A 24,081-nucleotide genomic window follows, 5' to 3' on the forward strand; every position below is an offset into this window, starting at 1 on the left:
AGGAGTTTTTGGCAAGGAGCATCCTCCTGGGTGCCCTTTTAGCAGAGAGGAGTGGGCAGGAGCCAGGAATGCAGCTCAGCAAAAGGAAAATTCTGGTTAGAAATCCAAGGTGAAAGTGCTGCTGGGGAGAGGCGTCCCCCAAGGCACCCACAGCCCTTAGGTCCCGTCTGAGCTCTCCAGGGAAGGCTCAGGTGGCACTTTGGGTGTCCTGTGGAAGCATCACTCGTGGGAGGAGGGAAAAGTCACCCCTGGGTGACTGCAGGCAGCCAGGGTCTGGTTTCTGGAGGATGTGGTTCTCGAGGACCTTGTGCTGCTCTCTCCAGATCACAGTTAGGTGGGAAATACTGAAACAACGGGGCTTTCATGATTTTAGCCTCAATTTCTGCTTTTGTTTTGTTCTTTTTGTAATTTTTTTTCTACTAAATCCCCCAGCATTTGACTTTCCAGATCTTTGTGCTCACCTGCTGCTCACACAGAGGTAATAGCTCATATCAAGTGTTGCAGGTTCCTTAACCAAGTTCTCTGGCTTGTCTTTCATCCCAGGGACCACCAGGGCCTCAAGGACCGACTGGATTTCCTGGACCAAAAGGCCCCCCTGTAAGTAACTCAATTCCTAGGACATCCAAAGAAATAATCCAGTCTTTCCCACCCAGCCTGAGCTGATTCCCTGACAAGTGGTGACGTTCCCAATAAAAAGCATTACTGAGACATCCTGATAACAGGCCATGGTTTCAGATTTTAAATAGCCAAGTAAATTGCAGCTGATTATAAATGTTCATTTCCTACTGACTCAGGATCTCTGGGATCTTTCTTGGCTGCTTTGTGCTTTATTTTCCCTCTGTGGACGTGGAGGACAGCACATCCCTGCTGTCTCTGCAGTTATTGTACACTGGGGGGGACCTCAGAAATGTTTTGGGAGTGATATCCTGAGTGTGGTGAGCAGCTCCTGCTCTGGACCTGTGAGATAAATCCTTTGGGAGATGTGTGGGAAAGGGGTGTAGCTTTTAGGGTTCTGAGCACCCCCATTTCCCTGTGAAATGGCTGGGAGCTGAGGCCAGCAGGGCTGATTCAATCATTATCACAGTTTTTTACTGAGCACTTGGTGGTGTTTTTGCCACAGGGTCCTCCTGGGAAGGATGGATTGCCTGGGCACCCTGGACAGAGAGGAGAAACTGTAAGTAGCCAGAAAATGTTGGGCAGATCGTGAGTCCTGAGCCTCATTTTGGTCTCTCCAAGCCCTCCTGTGCCACTGGGGAGATGCAGCCCCATGTTTGGATGGTTTGGATTCCCTGAGGGTCTGTGTCTCTCCAGCTGTTTGGGATGGTCTGTGAGGAGCAGCCCATTTTTCTTCACTGCCTTCCCCAGCAAATGAGCATAAAAAGGGCTTTGCACATTATGCATTTTTTCCCCTCAACTTACCACACAATTTCATTAACTTGCCTGCCATTTGCTAAGCCAGGCAATGCAAACACTGCTCAGCCCAGCACCAGATACTTATTTACACGCCATAGGACTGATTTTAAAACAAGGGGGGGTTGAGGTGGTTTTGAGCCCAGTCCTCAGGTCAAGATTAACTTAAAGGTGAAGAGTTTTTACCTGCCAGAGCCTGACTGACATTGAGCCTTCCTTCCTTGAGTTTTCCATGACATCCAAGGACACATCCAGCCAAGGTGGAGGGAGCAGTGAAAGCTTTGACAGCATTTGCTGTCATCAGCTTCTGAGACTGGAATAAAAAGCATCAACCTCCAAGTCTGCAGGAATGAGTGGAGAATGGTCTTTTTAATTATTCTGGGGTCTGAAAGTTCTCCCTGATAGCTTTCCTCGGTTTGCCTCTCCCAGGAAACAGAATCTCTCTTAACCTGTGCCACCAACCTTGCAGAGATCACCTTCCCCTTCAGACCCAGGCAGCAGAAGTCCCTTTTTTGTCCCCTTTTCCCCACACGGTGCCAAAAAGCAAAGAGAGAAACATAAAAAGGAATTAAATACTCTTTCTACATTGGTAGCGTGGTCGGTGCAGTGTCTGTTCATGCAAGATTGAAATCTCTGTGCCAAACACTTCCTTTTCTTTAAGTTCCCACTCAGCAGCAAACAGGCACACTGAGGTATTTGGCCATATTAGATTTGTAAAGATTGGCTCTAAAAAAGCCATGACAGATTCTAAAAACCCTGTGCCCAAGGCTCAAAGAGCACAAAAGGAAACCCCTCTTTCTTCAGCTTAATAAGGAAAGCCCTGCACAGAAATGGTCTAAATAGTTGTGTACAATAAGAGTTTCAATTGTACCTTCATTTCTCAAGGATATTTTGCCATTTCCCCATCAGTGACAGGATATTTTCTGATCTGCAGGCAGCCAGAGTAGCATGGAGGAGTTATTTTAGCATGACAGACTAGTGTTGGCATGGGATTTATCTGATCCTCTTTTGTGGCAATGAGAAAATAGCCCGTGAGCCCTAAATGCCATTTCTCAAGCCTGTCAGCAGGCTGGAGTAAAAACCATAATTAATGTGCTTTTTAAAGAGTAGCCTGGGAGAGCCAAACAATCGAAGTGCTGAGAGTTCCTTGGTGTCCCTCTTCAAAATGCCATTGGAAGGAGCTGTCATGGAGACTTCTCTGCTCATCATCGTTTGGGGACAGACAGGGCTGTGATTCCTTTCAGATGTTGATGGAGGAGATAAAACTTCACTCAGCCCCCACAGGTTGTGGTGCTGCCCCCGAGCTTCTGGGAGCTGAGCTCAGACAGAACTGAGCCTAAACCAGCACCAGAATGGGGAGCAGGATAAGGGAAATAGCTTTTAAGGATTGCTCAGCACGGAGAAGCTCACACTGGTTTTTAATAGCTATTAATGACATTTTTAATAGGCATTTCCTCTATGGTTTTATGAGTGTAACAGATTTGTATATCTATCTATATGAGCAAACCACAACAGCCCCATCCAAACAGCAGAGCTTTGAGAATCCCTTCTTCTTCTTCTGTTTCACCCTTTATAAATGTACAAAGACATTTTTCCCACTTTCTGTTTGATTTCTTATTTCTTTTTCCTTCGGGTGCCCATCCTGGTCAGAGGAGGAGCAGCTGGTGCCAGTGTGACCCTCTCAGGAGGAGTCCTTGGCAGAAGTGTCACCTCTTTGCCTTTTCCCTTTCTCTAACAGGGTTTCCAAGGCAAGACTGGCCCTCCAGGCCCCCCTGGTGTCGTAGGCCCTCAGGTAAGAAGCAATTGCTCACCCCTGTACCAGCCCTCTGGTCTTTACTGGTTCAACTGGGACTCCTTTTCCAGGGAAGGCAAAGCCTTGTCAGGTGGCTTTGAAATTCCTGAGGCAGGTGTGAAATCCCCTCATGGCCCCAGCTCACCTTGCTGAGGGGCAGGATGGGGTTTAGAAAAACCTAAATGAGGTGGTTCCTGTGAACTCAGCACAACCACCCTGGTTGAAAACCGGTGTAAGAGAGAGAGATTTGTGTAAAAAACACAACCCAGCTAAAAGACCTTAAGCAGACAGGGAGTTAAATGAGATCTCCCAGGGCTGTGCAGCTGCTGGTGGTCAGGGCAGAGCAAACGTGATGCCGGAGTGCTCTTCCCTGTCACTGTGAGGAAAATCATCCCTCTTTAATCTGAAGTGCTGCCAGATTCTGTCAGGGCTGGGCTGGTTTCCTTTCAGTCACCAAGAGCTCTGTGCAATGTGGGAACAAGCACAGCTTTCAGTGAGCCTACACTGAGAGCATGCTTTGGGTCGAGCCTTCTTCCCTGAACTGCTGGGGAGCAGCTCTTTAATTAGAAAGTAATTAATTTGTCCTCTTTAATGACAGCATAAAGTCCCTGATTTGTAAATTCCCTGATTAGGGGCAATTCCCTGGCGGCCCTGTCAGTCTTGTCAAGTGCAAATTAGGTTCTGTGGCAGTTTTGTGGGGCTCTGCTGGGCGTAGTTGCTGTGATCTGTGGCTGCTGAGTGAGCTCTGCGTGCTCTAAGTGCCCCCCTGCAGCAGGACGTGAGTTACAGCCCTGTCCCCAAAGCCACCAGCGGGCAGGGACACCGTGAGTTTGTGCACGTGGCTTTTGTCCTCCTAAAAATGGGTGGCTGGGGAGCCCTCTGGCTGGGCTTGAGGTGACACTTGTCACCCTGAGTGCCCTCGGAGGGCACAGAGGCAGCCGGTAATTGCCACGGAGTACGAGCCTCATGCATTATTTATGCCCCATCCGAGGAGGAATCAGCAGGTTTGGAGAGTGCTTAGGAAGTTTTCAATTAAAAAGCAAAACCTAAGCATAATAGTTGGAGTGTTAACATCTCATTTGTGTAAAATTTGCTCTCACTCCAGAGGTTTTCCCAGTGCCTCCAGTCTGCCAAGTGAGAAGTTGACCATTTCCAAAACAAGGTTCCTTGTAGGTGCCAGAGGGGGAATCTCTCCAGGGATTGCTGGTGGCACTTAAAGGGCACCTCTCCCATCCCATTGCAGCCCAAAGGGCTAACCTGATATCCTGCACTTTTTCCTTCCTCAGTTGTTCTGCCAACACCCACCCCATGTTCTCTGACTGGTTTTTTCCAGGGTCCAACTGGTGAGACTGGGCCCATGGGTGAGCGGGGGCATCCAGGCCCTCCGGGTCCCCCGGGTGAACAAGGCCTTCCTGGCCTCACTGGAAAAGAAGGGACCAAGGTAGGGACTGCCATTCACCCTCCTTGCTGCCTGTCCCTCCCTGGAGATGGAGAGGATGATTCAGGAAAGAAACGAAGCTTCTGCCTCATCCCAGCTGGAGCCTGACGAGATGAGCTGGGCCTGCCTGGAATGTGCAGATCCTCAGCTCTTTGTCCCTGTCCTTGCAGGGGGATCCCGGTCCCGCCGGCCTCCCAGGGAAGGACGGTCCCCCTGGATTGAGAGGATTCCCTGGAGAGCGAGGCCTCCCTGGCCCCATTGTGAGTAGAGGCTGCTGGCTCTCTCCAGCTGGGAATCCAGTTGCCAGCCCCCACTCCCCAAATGACTTTGTTTTCCTCTCTCCAGGGTTCTCCAGGGCTGAAAGGCAACGAAGGTCCCCCAGGCCCTCCAGGCCCAGCCGTGAGTATCCCTGTCCTTGCAGGCCCCACCATTTACAAGCTTGGCAGAGCCAGGCAAGGGTTAGTCACAGCTCCAGGCTTTATCCCGATTTTCCTGACGACTCCCTGGATGTTCCTTTATTTTACAAGCCATGCATGTAACAACTCCTTAATTTTGTGGGGTCAGCTGTGGGCGTACGTGACAGGCTGAGGCAACTGCAGGGCTTCAGGACATCCAGGATTTTGCTTCTAATCCACCTGCTTTCCCTCTGGAAGTTGTCTCCACTTGAGATCCATGCTCAGGGCCACCCTCCTGGAAGGAAACATTCATCATCCAGCCCTCCCTGCTGGCTGTGAAGTGGCTCATGCTCTTGTTCCAGGCTGTTGATGTGTCCCCAGGAACTGAGCTCTCTGCACCATCCAGAGGAGAATCCATCCCTTCCAGGGATTTTAATTAAAAAAAAAAAAAAACAACAATCTGCAGGGCCCCTCAGGCTGGTGGTACCAGCTCTTCACATGGCAGTTATCCCATCAGACATGCACAAACACGGATGAGGAGCTTGGATTTCTTTCTGTCTGGGCATGGGTGAAGCTTGATACTGCAATTAATACTCCTTTCCTCCTCCTCCTCCCAACAGGGCTCTCCTGGGGAGCGTGGTCCTGCAGGATCAGCTGGCCCTATAGGCTTGCCAGGGAGACCTGGCCCTCAGGGACCTCCAGGACCTGCGGGTGAAAAGGGAGCTCCAGTAAGTACCAGTGTAAAGATGAAAAGTTGTGAGACAGCTGGAGATGTGTACAGTAGGGAGCTGAGCATGGAACCAGTCCCTGTGGAGGTGTATGAAGGATTTAAATCCCAAAAAAAGGAATTCAATTAGGAAGGAATTTTCTCATTTTGAGCACATCAAACCACTGCCATGCTGTGGTTTGATGTGCTCAAGATGAGAAAATGTCATGAGAATGTCAGCTGCTCAAGTGCCCCATTGGTGACACCCCTGCTATCAAGCATGGCCCTGACCCCAGGGACCGAGGTGTCCTCAGGCAACGAGAAGAGCTGGGGGCTGAACAGGAGATACACACAGCCCGTGTCACCTCCTGGTGACAAACAGCCCAAGGCCAGGCCTGTGGGCAGAGAACTGAGCCAGCCCAGTCAGCAAAACCAGCCAGTGGTGGCTTTGGTGATGTCAGGCTGCTCTGGTGGAGGTTGACTTTTATCAAAAACATTTATCAGCCGCGTTTGCTGATTTGTTAGAAAGTCCAGCAGCTAATCCAGAGGCGAGAATTTCCTGGTGAATCAGCTTGAGGAACATCTGTCTTGCTGAGTACCTACACCACGTGTCAGTCAGGGGAGGCATGAATAGGCAATTTACGTGGCATCTAATTACTGAGGGGAGAGCACCCAGGGTTCAGATGCAATTCAATTACATACGAGGGAACTGGAAAATATTCACTGTTCAGTTCCTGTAAACAAACAAATTTGATTGAAGGCTCCTGCTCAAAGGAGTGCCAGTAGATGCTGAAGCAGAGATTGTTTTATTCACTTCAGGTGGTTTTATTTGTCCAGAATCTCAGGAGGGAGCTCGAGGCCTCCTGAGAATCTCCTTTAGTTGGGGGTCAGTCAGGGAGGGAGCAGCAGCGAGTGCTGGGGCAGCCAGGACCAGGATCAGCAAAAACTGGCTCGTGGGAGTCAAAATTACTTGGGGTCTTGTTTGTCATCCAGACAGAGATGGCAGAGGGTTCAGATTAAATCAGATTATGTTGCTGTAGCAGTGAAATTGCAGCTGTGATCTGGATATTCACTGTTTACATTTGTTTGTTCTTTTCATTATCCCTCAAGACAGAAGTTTTGTCTCCTTTCAGACAAGGAGCACAGATGAAATACCAGCTGGAACCGGCTTTGCTGTTCCTGCCCGTGCAGCCAGGAGTCATTAGCAGCTGAATAAAACCTTAATGGGCTGTAATGGGTCGATTGGAGAGCTCTGTGTGTGACCTGCCTGTTTTTCTGCTTCCAGGGGGAGAAGGGTCCCCAAGGACCGGCCGGCCGGGATGGCATCCAGGGCCCCGTGGGACTGCCGGGCCCAGCAGGTCCTGTTGGACCTCCTGGAGAGGATGGAGATAAGGTGGGGACAGCTCCTGCTGCGTGGGGTCACTCTGGGAAGGAACTGGGCCGCGTTGGCACCACGATGCATCCCGCAGTTGGGTGGGATGTGCTTCCAGAGGAGGTTTCATGGAGCTCACAGTCCCGTGGGATGAGCAGCAGCAGATGGGGCTCCGTGTGTTCTTCCAGCCACATCATTCCCTGAAATCCAGTTTGCCTCCCCCAAGCCTGTAGCAGGTGCCTGCCCACAGATTCCCGGCCTCTCCAAATTAATTACCTTTGTCACTCTCTCACTAAGCCCCTCTGGAGTGGAGGATTCCCAGGAAACATCAGCTGGGACAAATCCCTCGTGGCTGCTAAAAGGGTCTGCAAAATGCATCGTGTGGCAGCCTCGGAATTGTAGGATGGAACAGGGTTTGGTTGCACCTGGAATATCCAAATCTCTGGCAGTATTCAGCACGCTCTGGGGTGTTCTGTGGGATTTGGCATCTTTGGGATGAGGATGCAGACACACAGGGCTGTTGCTGGGATGTTGAGATGTGGGAGTGGTGTGGAATTAACGTTGTCCCTTTGTTCCTGGCAGGGTGAGATCGGGGAGCCTGGGCAGAAGGGCAGCAAAGGTGACAAGGGGGAGCAGGTGAGTGGAGGGGACTCTGCTGTAGCTGCTTCTCTTGGGTGTGGTTCGTTGTGTGACTTGCTGGAAATAGAAAATGATCTGAATTTAATTTCTTTTTAATGTTGATTCATCTTCTGTGCTTCATCAAATACCCACATGATGTAAAAAAAGAGTGAGTGCCTCAAGTGGGAGCCTCCAGCTCCCAGGAACACTAAGATATTTCCACATCACCCACTTAGCATGGAAATATCTGTGAAACACGAGCAGTGTTGCCATCAAACTTGGGTCTTTGGCTGAAGTTCTGATTTAGTTGAAGATGTCCCTGCTCATGACAGAGGGATTGGAGCAGGAGATCTTTAAAGGTCCTTTCCAACCCAAACCATCCTGTGATTCTGTGGTAAATCCAGTTCCACACCCTTTATGAGCCTGAGGAACAGGAGTTACCCGTGAGTGGTTAGAGCTGAGTGCTGGGACATGGCTGTGCTGCAGCAAAGACGTGTTTAAATGTGCCTGCTCTCCACTGGCACCAGGGCTGAGGAATGCTGGGGTGTCCAGGGAGACCTGACCCTGTTCTCCCTCTCTCTTCTGGGAATTAATACAGTTAATGGAGAATGTGTTGAAGGAATTCACCTTTTCCAGGTGAATTTGTCACTCTGCTCCTAACACTGATTTTACATTTCTTTTTTGTGACAGGGTCCCCCAGGTCCCACTGGCCCACAGGGTCCGATTGGTCAGCCTGGCCCAGCTGTGAGTATTGCTCCCTATTAGCAGAAATCCCTTTTTTTTCCCCCCAAAAAGCCTCCTGGGAAGCACTGGAATGATCCTGCCTGGCACTGCTGCTGCCCAACACAAGCTGGGCATCGTCTCTGGGTGCAGCAGGAGGTGGTGGGATGGGGTTTGTGTGATCCCATGTGTGAGCTGGGCTCATCAGACCCTTTGCTTGCAGGGAGCTGATGGAGAGCCCGGGCCCCGAGGACAGCAAGGCCTCTTTGGTCAGAAAGGTGACGAAGGACCCCGAGGTTTCCCTGGTCCCCCCGGCCCCGTGGGCTTGCAGGTAATTTGCAGCATCCAGCAAGGGCTTAGCTGGGGCTCACCTGAGATGTTCACAACTAAAACTCCTCCTCTCCACCTCCACAGGGCCTGCCTGGACCACCTGGGGAGAAGGGAGAAACAGGTGACGTTGGGCAGATGGTAAGGGGCTTCCCTATTTCTTTTTTCCTCACTGACGTTGCTCTGAGAAACACGTCTGAAATTTGTCCCCCCTTTCTCACAGGGTCCACCAGGCCCACCAGGACCCAGAGGTCCATCTGGGCCACCAGGAGCAGATGGTCCACAGGGTCCTCCTGGGGGAATAGGAAATCCTGGTGCAGTAGGAGAGAAGGTAAAGCACCCGCAGAAGCCTGAAGCAGGAGCTTGCTGCAGCACTCGTGCAGTGGCTTTGCTGTGCCAGCAGAAAACTCATCCCCCTGCAGAAATGTGAATATTTCCATCCTCTTTTTCCCTGTGCAGGGTGAACCTGGGGAATCTGGTGAGCCTGGTCTCCCTGGCGAGGTTGGCCTCCCGGTAAGTGCCCCCTGGGAGCGGCGTGGATGTGCTGGAGAGCTGTGGATGTGGAGGGACAGCAGGGACTGAGCCAGCCCTGTCCTGGATTTGGGTATTGATGACACATTGCCACGTTCCTGGGTATTTATAGGATCACGTTTAGTCACCCAATCTGGGCTACCCACGACTGAACACCATGAACACCACTCAGTCCTTGTGGGAAGGGACTGTTAAATCATGTCCTTGTGTTTGGAGACACAAATAGAGCTTCTTGCTCAGAATTGATTAAAGGATAATTAGAGATCTGTAAGGTTCTGGTTTGTTTTTTTTTCTGGATAATAAAAGCTTTTTTCCTTTACAGGGCCCTAAAGGTGAAAGAGGTGAAAAGGGGGAAGCAGGTCCCTCTGGTGCTGCTGGTCCACCTGGCCCCAAAGGCCCACCAGGTGATGATGGCCCCAAAGGCAGCCCTGTGAGTACCTCTTTAGTCTTTCCTTACCTTACCCAGCAGAGATTTCTGCATGAAAAGACATTTTCCAGAGATATCTGTGGAAATCTGAAATAGTTTCCCAGCTGCAGAATTGCTCCTCTGGTGATCCGTGATCTCAGCCCCTTCTTTAGGCTGCTGATGAGGGACAGACCCCACTGTACCATACTGCCCAGAAATACTGGCATTGTCAGTGCTTTTTGCAGGCTAAGGAATCTCACCCCATGGTGAGGAGCTGCAGCAGGGTTGCTTTGTATTTAAGGCTTTCCAAGGTCTTCTGCACCAGAGCAGAGCTTCCAAAACAGGATCAAGGAGATCTCTTGGATTTGGGAGCTGTACCTTTACACCCAGGCCACTAATTTCTATGGCTCTGGTGGAGCCAGTGGAGCTCTGCTGATTTACACCAGGTGACAGTGATACAGAGTTTATCTTGCAGGCTCCTCTGATGCCTGAAATTGATGGTGAGATGAGGCAGGATGGCAGAAAGCAGCAGGAGTTTAGTCATCCCTCCTAACAGATGGGATTTGGGATATCTGTGATGGGTTGCAGGCTGCGCCTGGAATCATGTGAAGCACCCGACAGACATTGTATGGGGAAGAATGGTGAAGTGTTTCAGTCATTAAATGCTCTGAGAGGCTCCTCTTGTGAAAAATATCACACATTTGCAAAGCAAAACTTTCCAATCTGCACATTCCCAAAGCTGGGAGGATTCTGCTGTCACCAGGCTGATGGATTTCTGAAAAGCTGGGCTGGAAGTCCCAGTGTTGCCTTTGGAGCTCTGGTAGTCAGGATGCAGACTGGACTGGCTGGGACAGGGTGAAAACATGGCAGCTGCAAAGATGGGATGTGATGTGGGGTTGTGTTTGTAGGAATTGGGATTTTACTCTGTAGGGTGACTCCTCGTGTTGTCACTGGTGCTCTCCAGGTGCAACACCTCTGACTTGGCAATATTCCTCTCTCCTTGCAGGGTCCCGTTGGTTTCCCTGGTGACCCTGGTCCTCCTGGAGAGCCTGGCCCAGCTGTAAGTGTTGGTCTCACAGAGCTTCCTCCTCCTGCTGTGGTGAAACTCAGCTGTGCTGCTCATTCCCCTGACATTTCCTCTGCTCAACTCCATTCACACCCTCAAAACACCTCCTTGTTCCTTTTTGCCTCTGTTTTAGGGTCAAGATGGTCCCCCTGGTGACAAAGGTGATGATGGTGAACCTGGACAGACTGTGAGTACCTGGAGAGATGAGAGCTGTTCCCCACAGTGCCTGTGGCTCTGTGTCAGCTCCAGGGACTCTGAGCCTCTCATTCCCCCCAGAATTCCCACTGGGAGTTGCCCACTGAGGCTCTCATTCCCTCCTGTCTGTGTCATCCATCCATCCATCCATGGACCCATCCCTCCCTCCACCACCCCATCCATCCCCCATCCAGACTTAGCACCACATCCCAAAAGCATAAATTATCTCCTGGAAAAGCACCATCCAAGCCTTTGATTTTAGCTTTTCCCTGCCTTCTGCCATTCCGTGGTGGGAAGGGCTAAAACAGGATCCCACCTGCACCCCGAGGAGGTGTTGGCTGGGAGCTCTCCCACGCCCGGGCTCAGCACAAACTCCAGAGCCTGACTCAGGTTTTCCTGCTCGTTCCCACATCCCATGGTGCACTCATGGCTTGTTCCCCTCCCCTCTCTCCCTGCAGGGTTCCCCTGGGCCCACGGGAGAGCCAGGCCCCTCTGGACCCCCAGGGAAAAGGGTGAGTTGTTTTTTTTAGGAGCATTTTTCCAAGTGCATTTCTATTACCTTCTTAAAACTTATGTTGTTACTAAGCCTACAATAAATGCTGTGTAAATACTGTGTAAAATATGTGATAATTAAAAAAAGTAAAATGGTGCACCACCCACAGCCTTTGGAAATTGATGGGAAGCTGCCAGGTGGATCCCATGGATTTTTTTTTTTAAAGATGTTAACAGCCCAAAGAAAACCCAAGGAGGAGATGCTCCTGCTCTTCCTGCCTTGCTGGCAGAACCCAGGGATTCATTTAGCAAGGAGCTAATTTCAAAAGCTTCTCAGAGATATTTGTCTCCATTTTGTCTCTTTCCCTGGGGCTGGAGCATCATTTTGCTAATTCCAACAGAGCGTTGCAGATCACCAGATCTAATTGTGTTTTCCATCTATTCTGGGCTTTCTTTAGGGCCCTCCTGGTCCAGCTGGTCCCGAAGGAAGGCAAGGAGAGAAAGGAGCCAAGGTAAGAGCTGAATGGGATTTCACTTCTGCTGTGTCCTTGATATTCCAAGAGGATCTCCCTCTGCCAAGGCAGGGAGTTGATTTTGCTGCGTGTTACAACAAATTAGCCTGAATTTGGGGCCACTGGCCTCAAAGCTGAGCTTATGTTTCAGCCCTTAACAAGCTCTGTGGAGATAATTAGGGCTTGGTAAGGTCATGGGAATGTTTTCCTTTGTTTGAAACACCCAAGTGCTGTATTTGGCAGTTTAATGTGTTGTAAATAACAGGCTGTGCATGATCCCGTGTCCTTTCCCAGGGCAAACACGGCATTAATGGGCCAGGATTGTTTGGGGGCGAGATGGAGATGGGATTGGGAATTACAGATCCCATTGTGGCAGCACAGGGGAGGCAGGATGGGTGTCCCTGAACCCCGGAGAGCTCAGAGCCAAAGGGTAAATTCCTGCTGGAATTCAGGCAAGGCTGGAAACTGAAGGAGTTTGGAGAGTGCCCGAGGTGGAGGGAGCAGCAGGAAAATCAAGGAGCAGAAAGTTTCGTGTGCTTGGCATGGATCTGCATCCACTCCCTGACATCCTGGCACCATCTCACAAACTCATCTGATGTCCCAGCACAAACTCAGCATCCTGCCTCTTCATCCAGGGGGAAGCTGGTTTGGAAGGACCTCCTGGGAAGACTGGGCCCATTGGTCCCCAAGGTGCTCCAGGGAAGCCCGGCCCCGATGGCCTTCGTGGGATTCCTGGTCCAGTTGTGAGTATTCCCAGTCTGGGAAAGCTTCTGGGCAGGTTGTTCCTGTATCCCACCTGCCTGGAAGATGCCTTTTCCCAGCGTTCTGTCCATGCTGGAATACCTGGCAGCAGATAAAATGTATTTCATGGAAATAATGGAATGGTGAATATCATCTCCCACATGTCCCATTGGAGTCTTGGGTCTTCAGCCACTCTCCATGGGTGATTTTCTGTGACCCACAAAGTCCCTTTTCCAGCAGAGAATTGAGCATGGAAGGAACACAAATCCTTTTGCTTTTGCCATCTGTGAAAAGCCAGGGCAGACATTCCCTGGCACAGGTGAATAATCAGAATATTCCCAGCTGGGAGCGCTGCTGTCACTGGGAATGAGGGAATTGCACTGTTTTCCAGGGTGAACAAGGTCTCCCGGGATCCCCTGGCCCAGATGGTCCTCCAGGCCCAATGGTATGTGCAGAGCATCCAATTCCCTGAGTTTTTGAAATGGATGAATGAGTGTGGCAGGAATTCATTCCCTCTCTTGTTTTCCCCCGTCTCCCAAAGGGCCCTCCGGGTTTGCCTGGTCTGAAAGGAGACTCTGGTCCTAAAGGGGAGAAGGTGAGAATCCACACAGGATCCCATTTCTGATTCCTGGTGGGGTGTGGGGAGACAAATGTCACTGCAGAGGGGTCCTGCAGCTGGCAGGACAAGGCTGGGGAGGGTCACCAGCCCCAGTGACAGCTTCAGGGGAGAGCTGGAGCACTCTGAGTGCACCCCAAGGAGCTGTGCTGTGGGTCAGTGTGGAGGTGCAGAGCCCTGGCCCGTTTTAGGGTGTGATTCTCCACCCTATAAACATTTCTGCCATATATATATATATATGTATATTTCTATAACTCCAGGGAATGAGCAGCTGCTCCAGTGCAGAGGTTCTTTCTATATTTGTAACATTTTCTGCTGCAAAAATCTCCTGTTTTGCTCCACTCTGCTATTTCCATTTGTCAGGGATTGCTGTAAACTCCTCTCACACCTCGCTCAGGCATTTGGGGTTGGATCTAGAGATGTCTTTTCTCTCTCCAGTCAGAAATCCTAATTAACAGCTGCTGTTTTCCCCCAGGGTCACCCAGGTTTAATTGGTCTTATTGGCCCACCGGGAGAGCAGGGAGAAAAGGGTGACAGAGGTCTCCCAGGCCCCCAGGGCTCAGCAGGACCCAAAGGAGAGCAGGTAAATACTCCAGAAAACCTTCCTGGAATGTGCTCTGGAGCACTGCACCCTCGAGGAGGTGCAGCACAGCAGAGATGGGCAGCCCTGGCAGGAGATCCTTGCCGGTTTTTGAGGGATATTTTCTGTGTTAATGTGGTTTGTTCTACGTGTGAAGTATGGATCTGCTCCAAAACGACCCATTTTTGTGGGAAGCAGATTCTCAAGGGTCCTATGAAAGAGTTGAATAAACTTGGAGGGATGGTGCCATTAAATATTCATCTAAAGGGCTGATTTTAAAAAGTGTGAGCCTAAATGAGATGGGAAATTCCTTATCCACGCTCTTGTCTGGATTTAAAAACCAGATAAACCTCCAGATTGGAATGGAATGGAATCCTACAAAACTGGGTGGTCACCTGTGAGCAGGGGTTGGATGTGTGGTTTTAGGCCAGAATTGCAAATCAGGATTGTTTTGCTGTTATCTTTTAGGGTATCACAGGTCCTTCTGGACCCATCGGACCTCCAGGGCCCCCAGGATTACCGGTAGGTGACAAGGAATGATCTTGGAATTCCTTGGGCACTGCACAGGCCCTCAGGAGCCACTTTGGTGCTTCCAGGAATGCCCAGGACAGCCCTGGCTGCAGGAGGATGTTGGTCACAATTAAAACCACTTGGATGAGTTTCAGGAGTGCTGGAAGCGATGTGGGAGATGGGCACAGGGAAATCACCCCACCCTGTTTCCCTCCCCTTTTCTTTTGGAGTATCTACAATCCCACAGTGATTTATTGCCCTTTTTGCTAGTTTTGATCACTTTTTTGGATGCCCAAAGGCCTCATGCTGCACCCTGGGGTGCCCAGCTGGGTGTCCTGAGCATGGAGCCGGGATCAGCCCCACATTCCAGGAATCACCCAGCAGCTTTCCCAGTCCTCACTGGGGCAGGAGCATGGAGCACAGATTGCTCTGACACAAATGCTTTTTGTCTGATGGCAAATAAAAGCAACACCCAGCTCAAATGGATAGGGGAATGGAAATAGGGAGTGAATTTTTTTTAAAATTCCCTTTCTGTGCAAGGAGAGCCTGAATTCTCTGCTTGGAAATGAACTGACTCCTTTCTGTGTTTCTCTCCACAGGGTCCACCTGGTCCCAAAGGTGCTAAAGGCTCATCAGTGAGTACAGACACAGCTAAAGGAAGAGGTTGAGGGGTTTTCATTGAGTGTAGGACACGCTGGGACTCCCCTCATCAGTGGAATTAAGGCAATTAGCAGAGAGGATTTAGCAATCTCTGCCTTTCCAGGCTGCCTAAGCCCAGGAGTGATAATTGGGAAAGGTTTCTGTGCCACCACTGCACTTCCCTGAAGAGCAGAGCAGCAGAGATCACAAGGAGCAGTCCAGTGCTTAGTCCCGAGGAGAAAAGCTGCTGCTGGGGAGTGGAGGGGATTAAAAATAGCCCATGAAAAGCAGGAGGTGGGAAGCTGGGAAGGGAAGAACTTGCTGAGGAATGAGACTTTGGAACTTCATGGCGCAGACCTCCTGTGCAGGCAGCTAAAAATTCCTCTTTTGGGCAACTTCTTAGTGTCTTTCTGCCATCCAGAAGTTGATGTTTTATTAATTTGAAGATTTTATTTGACTTGTAAAACTATTGGATTGGTTGGGAGAGTTAAAGGTTTTACGCATTCTGTAGGAAGCATAAGAAAAATTTGACTGTAACTCCAGGTGTTTGATCTTCTCTTTTACCTAAACACCAAAACTACCAATTTTTTGGGGGTAGGTGGGTACAGGGAGACTCCTCTTGTGTGCCTGACAGGACAAAAATGAAGCTTTAGCCACAGTTTGAATGTTTGGGATGTTATAAAAATAACAGGTGAATTCTCCTGAGTAACTCCTGGTTTTCCCTTGTTTTTCCACCCAGGGTCCCACAGGTCCAAAGGGTGAATCTGGTCTTCCTGGGCCCCCAGGGCCTCCTGTAAGTACAACCCATAAAGTGAAGCATGAAAGGAGGTTCAGACTTCAAGGGTGCTGGAATTTGGGAAGCAGAAAACCTCTGGACAAAGATTCCTTGCCAATCCTAGAAATGGATTGGAATCTCCTGGAGATGCTGGGGGAGAAAGCAGGGTGGGAAGGGAGGAGCTGTTAATGGGAAGAGGACAAGGGAAGGTGGAAAATGTTGAATCCAGAGGTTTTATCAGCACCATCCATGGGTGTTTTCCACGTCCAGTGTGTATTTTGGGATATTGCTGCTTTATCCATCTCTTTGTCCTTTTCCCAATGGAATGAGAAGTTGTTTCTGTTTTTTCCCCCCACTCATCAGGGTCCTCCTGGAGAAGTCATCCAGCCCCTGCCCATCCAGGCATCCAAGAGGACCAGGAGGAACATCGATGCCAGCCAGCTGCTGGACGACGGGAACGCCGACAACTACATGGACTATGCCGATGGCATGGAGGAGATCTTCGGCTCCCTGAACTCCTTGAAACTGGAAATTGAGCAGATGAAGCATCCCTTGGGCACTCAGCACAACCCAGCACGGACCTGCAAGGACCTGCAGCTCTGCCACCCTGATTTCCCAGATGGTGTGTCCTGGGATAGAGGGAACGGGGGAAACTCGGGGGCTTTTCCAGCTCCCCACAGCGGTGAGGGTGGGAGGAGTAGTCTGGGGAATCCATGGGGAATGTGGCTGGTGGAGAAGGAATATATAGAGTTGGACTGGATATCATTGGACAGCCCTTCCAGCTGAAATGTTCTGTTCTAAAAGTGGGATGAAAAATGTTCTTTAGCTGGCACCAGAGCTTGACCAGTTCTCAAAAAACTACATATAAATAATAACCCATGAGAGATGAAACATCCCAGGTGAGGAGGTTGCTGAAGGGCCCTCTGTCCTGAGCCTTTCTTCCCTTCTCTTCCCTCATCCAGGTGAATACTGGGTTGATCCCAACCAAGGATGTTCCAGGGACTCTTTCAAAGTTTACTGTAATTTCACGGCTGGTGGAGAGACCTGCATCTTCCCTGATAAGAAATCTGAAGGAGTAAGTCCACACCACCTTTGCTTCCCCCTCTATCCTGGTGATAGGTGGTTTTCTGATATGAATATTCATAGACAGCCAATTTCAGGAGGATTGAAGAGCAGCGAGGAAGGATCAGAGATCCAGAACGTTCCTTTGTTACACAACATTACCTTCTAAAATAACACAGAATCCGTTGACAAAGTCAGATTTAAACTGAGATTTGGGACAAAGCTCTGATGATTTCCCAGGCATAATCAATGCAAAAAACATAATTTTTGGAACTTTGCTGTCCAAGGCAGGGGTGTGTGTTGGTGCAGGATTTGGGGGCTCTGTTGAACTCATTCCTGGTGTCCCCTCCCACAGCCCTGCTCCACTGCCTGCATGCCCAAGCAGCACTGATTCCCCTCCCCTCCCTCCTGTGTCTCCAGGCAGAGCAGATAAATGTTTACCTCCTGTCATTTTTCCTGCTGTTTCTTGTGGGTAAATGATCCTAAATGATTGCGAGGAGGCTCTGAGCTCTCCCTGGCACCGCTGCACGAGGTTGATGAAGTTCCTTGTGTAATGATGCTCTCAGCTCAGCCATACCCATCATTTTTGTCCTGTATCCCTGCAGTCTGTTTTCCAGAGCTGCTCTTCCCGCTGCCTGGGGACCAGCTCTGGCACTGGCCAAGCAGAAACACAACGATTCAGCCTGGGGGAGCTGTGCCAGTGTCACAGTTGTGCTCCAGCTGTGACAAAGCGGAGCCGTTCTCCTGCTGAATTCCATCCACCAGAAATGTGTGTCAGCACAGGACAAATCCCACGCAACATCAATCCTCCCTGAGTTTTTCTTGGGGCTGTTTAAAGAGGAGATGGATTTCCTCTTCCTTTGCATCACCCTGCTGTGTTTCTCCTCAAAATCTGACAGCTCAAAAAGCAGAGTCTGGCCATGATCTTGCAGGGCCTCGAGCTCCTGCTGGGCTGGTTCTGTGAGGGGCTCTCTGGAGCTGCAGCGCTCCTCAAATACAAATTCAGTGCTGGGATCCATAAGAAAAAGCTTTTCCCCATCCAAAGGGATGCAAACAGCGACCACCCCAGCCCTGGGTGGCAGCTGAGCAGGTTTGGGATGAGCCACAGCAGAGTTTCAGCCATGGCTCCTCTCAGCTCATCTCTCACCCAGGCACAAACACTCGGATTTGCTCTGCAGTTCTCATCCTGGGAAGGGAAGGACAATCCCCTGCAGGCACCTGCAGCTGGGCTGTTGTTTTTGGAGAGATTTACAGCACAAATGAGGGGGATGTGGGAGGCTGAGGGAGCAGCCACGCTCCTTCCTTGTGCTCTGACTCAAAAAAAGCTGCTTCAGCTGCTGAACTGGGGCTGCCATAAGGGTGCTCTGATGGCTCATTCCTTGTCCAGCTCACCCCCTGGCTCACTCTGGGGACCTGGAGCTCCATCCTGAGTGTCCAGCACTGTCTGTGCTGCACCTCAAACACAGCAGGCAGGCAGAGGCTTCTCCTTAATCACATCCTTTGCCTTTCCCAGCCCCACAGCACCTGGATTTGGCATTAGAGAGGCACCAGGCTTCTCCAGCACCAGCACTGCCCTCCACACGAAGATCAATGCACCTTTTCCCATCCGTGCTTCTTTCTTCCCTCTCTGTCTTTCCTTTTAATTTTCCTGCCACTGCTGGATTTGCATCCCAAGTTTCTAGGAGGCAGAGATAGCCCTTAGCAAAGGAGGCTGGTGCCAGAGCAGCACCACTCCATCTCCTCTGCTTCAGAGCCACCTCCTGCTCTCCTTACTGATGTATAAAGATGAAAAAAACCATTTTGAAAGCAAGTTGGACAGTTTCAATAAGACATGCAGCCTCTGGAATGAATGTAACCTTTTTAATTTTGATTTTTTTTTTTTTTTCTTTCTCTCTTCCCTCCTTGCTCTCCACAAACTAGGCTAGAATTACTTCCTGGCCCAAGGAAAACCCAGGCTCGTGGTTCAGTGAATTCAAGCGCGGTAAACTGGTAAGATGCATCCTGGTGCTTTCTGTTTCCTTTAACCCCCTGTCATATTTTACAGAGTAAAATGGCTCGTTGGCCCAAAGAACAGCCTTCCACATGGTATAGTCAATACAAGCGGGGGTCCTTGGTAAGTGGCTAACCCTGGCCCTGAATCAGAGCTTGTCACCTGCTTTGGTATGGCCACACTGCTGCCCTCTGCATGCTGGACTAATCCCCCTCCCAGGCACATGGAAACGTTTAAGGTGGAATCCTGAGAGAGACCCCAAACCTGCCAGAGGTGCTTCTGTCCACTCTGCCTGACTGGGAACTTGGGAGCAGGGGCTGAGCTTTGCCCTGTGTTAGAAGGGGACACGGGGATGTCCTGGGGGACCCTGGGGCAGCTTTGTCATCACAGAGCTCTGCAGGAGTGCTCCATCCCACGGGGAGTGCTCCACCCCACAGGGAGTGCTGTTGCTGTCTCCTCATCAGTCCCCATTTTGGGTGTCCCCATTTTGGGTGTCCCCACATTGCTGTCCCCCAGCAGTGCAGCCTTACCCCAAGAGCTGAGAGATCCCCAAAATGATGTTCCAGCTTGGAGCTGGGCATGGTGCTGTCACCCACCCAGGGGGGATCTGCACGTCTCTGGCCTCTCTAGGCCAGGTTTTCCCCAGAGGATGAGTTTTGTCTCCCATATGGAGATGAGCCACAGTGGGGACTCCCATGCTGCCCCCACAGCTTGGGGGACACAAAGTCATTTATTTAAAGGAAGATTTCCAGCCAAGCTTAGTGGAAAGGAATTGGACTGAATCACAATTAAGGATTTTTTTTCAAGGGGGAAGAGCTGTTTTAAGGTCAAGCAGTATTTGATGTCAGCAAGACACAAACCAGGAAGAGCTCTGGTTTCTTGTGCTGGAACAGGACACCCACGTTTTGAGATCACTCCCACAGAGACCCAGTCCTGGGCAGGGATGTCAGATTTGTGTCTTAAGCCACAGAAATGTCCCCCTGGGGTATCAGTCCCTGTGGAATTAGTGGGATGCACATAACGAGCTCAGTCAAACCAGGAGAATTGGGGGACAGGCAGATATTCCATGGATATTCCCCTTCCCAGAGGCAGGAGATGCTCTGCTGTGTCCCCCTGAGCTGTCCCCTCCCCAGGGCCAGGGGTTCCTGCAGTGCCCCAACTTCCACCTTAAAGGGCAAACAACCCAACCCCTGCGTTGTTTCCCAGTCCTGCCGCACTCCATCGCCACTAAAACACATCCTGCTCTGGTTCTGCCCTCAAGGAGGACACGGCTTCTGTGGCTTCTCTGCATCATCAAACCAGGCTGCAAAGTCAAGGCTTCAGCCTCGAGGCTCCTTGGAGGGCAGCTACTCATAGCTTAATTACAGAGCACTTCATCAGTTAATGTTCCAAGTACCTCCACTTCTCCATCTCCCCTGCTTCCCTTTTTCCCAGCTCTGTTAGAGGCTCAGTTGCCAGCCTAGAGCTTAGGGCTTGGTCTTTTTTTAGATAAAACATTTCTGGTGCTACTTTGGAGCTCTTTGTTCCATCTTTTTGTGTTGTCATTTTCTTTCTTTTTCTTTTTTTTTTCCTCTTTACCTGTCCTGCTTTTTCTATTTGGAAAAATAAAAAAGCCACCAGTATGTGGAAGCTCTACCTAAACAAACCACACAACAGTCAAACACGCAGGCCATGAAAGTTTTATTCATTTATTTGTTTATTTGTTATAAGATTTGCTCTGACTTTGCCTCAGTCAGTGCCAGGAACCATGAGATTGGTAAATTAAGGAGACTGTTTTTGCCTGTTGGATCCAAAATCAGCTGAAGTTTGTGTGTGGATGGGCAGAATGAAAAGGAGTTTGGGTTCCCCTCTGGGTGCAGCTCTGCTCCTGTTACTCCATGCAGATGGTCCCTGCTGTCTTGAGGGGCTGAGCCCACAGGGAACCCCAGAGCTGAGGAGAAGATTTCCAGTGCTGTCAGGGGCTCCATATAAATCCTGCAATTGCACAGCTGGGGAGATGCTGCCTTTCTTCTGGGGCCACCTGAAGTAAGAGGATGCAGTCAATATGAAATACAACCAAAGCAGCTGTGTTTGATGCTCCCACACCAGCATTAATCAATGCCACAGAGCACTCCGAGCCAATTCCTTACTTTTCCTTGGGATACAGCTGAGCTGTGTTCAGAGGGGTAAGAGGCCTGCAGATGTTTTCTCTGCTTCCCTTCTGTGTGTGTTACACACAATTCCCAGCAGCTTTAACGAGGTCTCCCATCCCATCCCATCCCATCCCATCCCATTATCCCTCCCAGCCATATGGCACCTGCCAGCCCAGAGAAAAGAGGGAAGAATTGAATTTCCCAAAACTGAGCAAACATTGTGCACACAAGCAGCTCCCTCTGTCCCCATCTGCAAAGCTGGGACAGGGCTTCACAAAATCTGCAGAGGCTGAACAGCACAAAGCCCTTTAAGAAGCAGCCAGGCTTCAAAGCAAGCACTGGTTTGAAATGAAACCAAGTAAGAGAAGGTCCTGCAGACCAGTAGGGCCATGCTGGGGGTGTGACAAGTTCTTGGCAGTTTTTGTCCCCCTCCTTCCACGTGCTGGTGGTTTTCTGGTAGCTCCTCCTGGCATGCGTGGCTTTCTCCTGGTCAGTCACATTTAACTCTCAGGAGGACAGTGCAGCAGCATCCTGACAACCGGTTGGTATCTTTATTTATTTGGATTATCTCTTCTTAATTCAGTGGTTTATTGTGGTTATGAATCTCTTCTACTGTTTGCAGCCTGCACCACAACTCAAGGGTTCGTGGTACCTGGAGGAAATCCACGCTGGTTGGGTGCCTGTGTTTTCCTCCTGGTTGTTTCTAAAGTAACCCTCAGCCCATCCAGGGCAGGAGCTTGGAGATGCCTCCTCAAGCACAGCCAGTTCATCCCTGCAAAGATCATTTTGTGGGCCATGAAAGTCCCACCGAGTCCTGAATCCCCCGAGTCCTGGGATTTTGTTTCAGGATTGCTGCAGAGGGAATGCAAAGATTGCTTCAAACCCCAGTGGTTGGTGCCCAGGAAAAATGAATAGGGAACATCCCAGGGTGTGCAGGACAAAGCACCCCCAGCAGTCAGAAATTCGTGTCAGACAGGACAGGAAAATAAAGCCCTGAACCCTCACAGGAATTTGCCTTCTCTCCACTTCAAAACCTGGAGCAATACACTCAATATTGGCTTAAACTTGAGACACATCCCCAAATTTCCACCCCCTTGTAACCAGGGCTGAAATCCCTTTGCCTTTTTTTTTTTTCCTGCCCTCCTTGGATTTAATTTTTTGCTCACACCCTGACCCCATCCAGCAGGAGAACAAAAAGTTCCTGGGGGTGCAGAGCAGTGTGGCAGGAGCAGTGTGTGCTGGTGTCACTGGTGTCCCTGAGATCCCCCAGCTCAGGCAGTGTGTGCTGGTGTCACTGGTGTCCCTGAGATCCCCCAGCTCAGGAGCAGTGTGTGTTGGTGCCACTGGTGTCCCTGAGATCCCCCCAGCTCAGGAGCAGTGTGTGCTGGTGTCACTGGTGTCCCTGAGATCCCCCAGCTCAGGAGCAGTGTGTGTTGGTGTCACTGGTGTCCCTGAGATCCCCCAGCTCAGGAGCAGTGTGTGCTGGTGTCACTGGTGTCCCTCAGAGCCCCTGGCCATGTTTCCCTGTCCCTCACTGCCCAGTGTTGTCCCTTCTCCGCCTCCCCCAGCTCTCCTACGTGGACTCGGACGGGAACCCCATCGGGGTGGTGCAGATGACCTTCCTGCGTCTCCTGAGCGCCTCGGCCCACCAGAACATCACCTACAACTGCTACCAGTCCGTGGCCTGGCACGATGCCACCACCAACAGCTACGACAAGGCCATCCGCTTCCTGGGCTCCAACGACGAGGAGATGTCCTTCGACAACAACCCCTACATCCGAGCCGCCCTCGACGGCTGCGCGGTATGTGGGTGCTCCTGACCCTGGGGACACCCTGGGGACACTCTGGGGATACCTCTGTCCCCTCCCCTGCTTGTCCAGCACCATCTTCCCCAGAGGAGATCACCCCCACGTTTCCTGTGGTTGATGCAGTTGTCCTTAGCATGGGAGACATCAACTCACTCTTCCCTAAGTTGGAAATAAATGATTCCATGGGAATCCATGATCCTGCTTGAAGTCAGGGGAAGCTGCAGCATGTCCAGGAGTCAAATTAATCTGATTAATCCAATTAACCTGCCTAAAAACGCTGCTTGCTTTTAAAAGCCTCCCCGTGCCCTTGCTCTTACCCAGTTCCTCACTCGGGGGAGGCCAGTGATGGCACCCAGTTGGGATGAACTTTGCAGGGTTTGGTAAGGATCTCTTTTAGGGCTTCCAGGAAATCTTGGAGGCAAAGCAGGAAGGGTTTGGTTGCAATTTCTGTTTGTGCAGCCCCAGGAAGGCTCTGGGCTGTGCTGCTCATGGGGTGCATGAGCCACAATTTCCAAAGGTGCCGCACATCCTCCCTTTTCTTCTAACTCCTCTTGGATGCTTGATTTTGGTTTAAACTCTGAAAAATCTGCCCTCAGGAGATAAAAATTTGGCAAAGCAGGTGCTGCCTGCATTTATTTTGGGCCCCAGCTTGCTGGTGTAAAAACATGCATAATTCCCACCCTCTGGAGCTGCAGCACTCAGAGCCCACGGGACAGAAAGATTGAGATGTTTGACAGGAAAAGCTCCCCACGTAATTGGAGATTGAAATGCTTCTGCTCTGGCACAAACAGATTTTTTACTGATGGAGCAATGAGGAAAATCAGATTAGATCTTTTAACACATTCCTGGAGAGGGAAAGGGCATCCAGCCCCTTTCTGGGAGCACTCAGGAGAAGTTTATCCTGGAGTTCTTCATGTCTCCTGCTGGCATAACATCCTTGGGAAAAAGGGCCTCCCCTCCCTTCTCCTTTTGGATCTCAGGGGTGCTGGAGAACCACGGGTTGCACATTTTAATGTGGACAAGCCTCCTGAAAACCTCTGCCTTTTAGGCAGATAAATTGGGTTAATCTGCTACCCTGGCAGATTGTGCTGCCCAAAGCACAGGCAGGATATTTGAGATTTACTTATTTATTTATTTAAAGGAGTTTGGGGTTTACAATAAATTCTCTCCATGGAAGGTGATTTTAATCTGACTCTTAGACCCACAAAAAGGCCATTAGAAATTCAGAGAACTCCACCAGGAGCTGAG

General features: G+C 50.4%; 1 protein-coding gene across 2 annotated transcripts in view; it reads left to right on the forward strand.

Annotated features, from left to right (window-relative positions):
* The window catches only part of COL5A1 (collagen type V alpha 1 chain), a 133,344-nt gene that overhangs the window by 105,524 nt on the left and 3,739 nt on the right, over positions 1-24,081 (forward strand). The window contains exons 36-65 of one of the 2 annotated variants that reach the window (XM_069031576.1): positions 544-597; positions 1,121-1,174; positions 3,149-3,202; positions 4,536-4,643; positions 4,811-4,900; positions 4,986-5,039; positions 5,656-5,763; positions 7,027-7,134; positions 7,696-7,749; positions 8,422-8,475; positions 8,675-8,782; positions 8,866-8,919; positions 9,002-9,109; positions 9,238-9,291; positions 9,632-9,739; positions 10,722-10,775; positions 10,915-10,968; positions 11,435-11,488; positions 11,927-11,980; positions 12,616-12,723; positions 13,113-13,166; positions 13,263-13,316; positions 13,813-13,920; positions 14,386-14,439; positions 15,027-15,062; positions 15,806-15,859; positions 16,205-16,463; positions 16,804-16,916; positions 18,824-18,892; positions 22,594-22,827. In XM_069031576.1, coding sequence (XP_068887677.1) covers positions 544-597; positions 1,121-1,174; positions 3,149-3,202; positions 4,536-4,643; positions 4,811-4,900; positions 4,986-5,039; positions 5,656-5,763; positions 7,027-7,134; positions 7,696-7,749; positions 8,422-8,475; positions 8,675-8,782; positions 8,866-8,919; positions 9,002-9,109; positions 9,238-9,291; positions 9,632-9,739; positions 10,722-10,775; positions 10,915-10,968; positions 11,435-11,488; positions 11,927-11,980; positions 12,616-12,723; positions 13,113-13,166; positions 13,263-13,316; positions 13,813-13,920; positions 14,386-14,439; positions 15,027-15,062; positions 15,806-15,859; positions 16,205-16,463; positions 16,804-16,916; positions 18,824-18,892; positions 22,594-22,827 — 2,529 coding nt within the window. Of the gene's footprint in view, positions 1-543; positions 598-1,120; positions 1,175-3,148; positions 3,203-4,535; positions 4,644-4,810; positions 4,901-4,985; positions 5,040-5,655; positions 5,764-7,026; positions 7,135-7,695; positions 7,750-8,421; positions 8,476-8,674; positions 8,783-8,865; positions 8,920-9,001; positions 9,110-9,237; positions 9,292-9,631; positions 9,740-10,721; positions 10,776-10,914; positions 10,969-11,434; positions 11,489-11,926; positions 11,981-12,615; positions 12,724-13,112; positions 13,167-13,262; positions 13,317-13,812; positions 13,921-14,385; positions 14,440-15,026; positions 15,063-15,805; positions 15,860-16,204; positions 16,464-16,803; positions 16,917-18,823; positions 18,893-18,947; positions 19,017-22,593; positions 22,828-24,081 lie in introns of both variants that reach the window. The other variant, XM_069031577.1, reaches the window with a different exon arrangement.

This window comes from Aphelocoma coerulescens, chromosome 17 (genome assembly GCF_041296385.1).
Source record: "Aphelocoma coerulescens isolate FSJ_1873_10779 chromosome 17, UR_Acoe_1.0, whole genome shotgun sequence".
NCBI classification, from domain to species: domain Eukaryota; kingdom Metazoa; phylum Chordata; class Aves; order Passeriformes; family Corvidae; genus Aphelocoma; species Aphelocoma coerulescens.